The 1,142-nt window shown below is 68.6% G+C and overlaps 1 protein-coding gene across 1 annotated transcript in view; it reads left to right on the top strand.

Annotated features, from left to right (window-relative positions):
• Positions 1–306: 306 nt before the first annotated feature.
• Positions 307–1,142, top strand: part of AURANDRAFT_68383 (hypothetical protein) — a gene marked incomplete at both ends in the record, with an annotated part of 2,940 nt that continues 2,104 nt past the window's right edge. The window contains 2 exons of the mRNA XM_009044055.1: positions 307–402; positions 441–807. Coding sequence (XP_009042303.1) covers positions 307–402; positions 441–807 — 463 coding nt within the window. The remainder of the gene's footprint in view (positions 403–440; positions 808–1,142) is intronic.

The raw sequence follows: 1,142 nt of genomic DNA, 5'->3' as shown, positions 1-1,142 counted from the left end.
GTCCTCGCGCGCCTCCTTCACCAGCCGCTCGTGCTGCTGCTCGATGAAGAGCGTGCGGCTCGTCTTCTCCTTGGGGACGGCGGGTATGGGCACGTAGCCGCGACGCGGCGTGAAGGCCGCGGACGGCGCGTGCGTGGGAGATTGCGCGGGGCCATCGAAGGCGAAGTAACCGCGACGCGGCGTGAAGGCCATGGTCGTGTGTGCTTGGGAGTTTGAGCTGCCCCATGTTTCCAGGCTTTCTCGGCCACGAGCGCTTCGGAAGATTTTCAAACTTCAATAAAGCGCTTTTTAGCGCGCGGGGCAAGCATGCGGGCCCTCTATGCGTTCTTCGCGTCGGCCCTCGCCTCGACGTGCTCGTCGTCGAAGCAGCCCAACGTCGTCTACATCGTGACGCCCGCCCGCGTCCGAACCCTCGAGCGCGCGAGACGCGCCGCCGACAGGTCACGGACGACCAGGACCAGATGCTGGGCTCGAGCTTCCCCACCGTCGGCGGCGCCACGCCCCTCCCGAAGACGAAGCGGCTCCTCGTCGACGAGGGCGCGACCTTCACCAACGCCTTCATCCACGTGCCCATCTGCAACCCCTCCCGCTCCACGACGCTCACGGGCCGCTACTTCCACAACCTGCGGACGACGAACACGTCCTGGGCCGCCATGCACGTGAACATGGACGCCGTGCACAACCGGAGCTTCGGCCTCGTCTTCCAGCGCGCGGGCTACGCGACGGCGCTCCTGGGCAAGTACGTCAACGCCATGCCGGAGGGCTACGTGCCCCAGGGCTGGTCCGCGTATTTGGCGAACGGCGGCGGTGACTACTTCGGCCCCGAGTTCGTCGCGAGGAACGCGCCGGGCATCCCAGACGGCGCCTACGCGGCGCCCAAGGACGCCTACACGGTGTCCGTCGTCGGCAACGCGTCCGTGGCCTTCCTCGAGAGGCACCTGTCCAAGTCGGAGCCCGTGCTGCTCTACTGCGCGCCCAAGGCCGTCCACGAGCCCTTCAACCCGCCGCCCTGGTACGCGGACCATTGGGACCCGAGCTGGCCGGCGAAACCCGTGCGCGGGCCCGCCTGGAACGCGACGTTCGACGCGCGAAGGCGCCACGCGGCGAACGTCCCGACGCAGCCGATGATCACGGCCGCGGCC

Source organism: Aureococcus anophagefferens (genome assembly GCF_000186865.1).
Source record: "Aureococcus anophagefferens unplaced genomic scaffold AURANscaffold_115, whole genome shotgun sequence".
In the NCBI taxonomy this organism is placed as follows: domain Eukaryota; class Pelagophyceae; order Pelagomonadales; family Pelagomonadaceae; genus Aureococcus; species Aureococcus anophagefferens.
The sequence above is the reverse complement of the archived record's forward strand: the minus strand, read 5'-3'. Positions and strand labels throughout refer to the sequence as shown.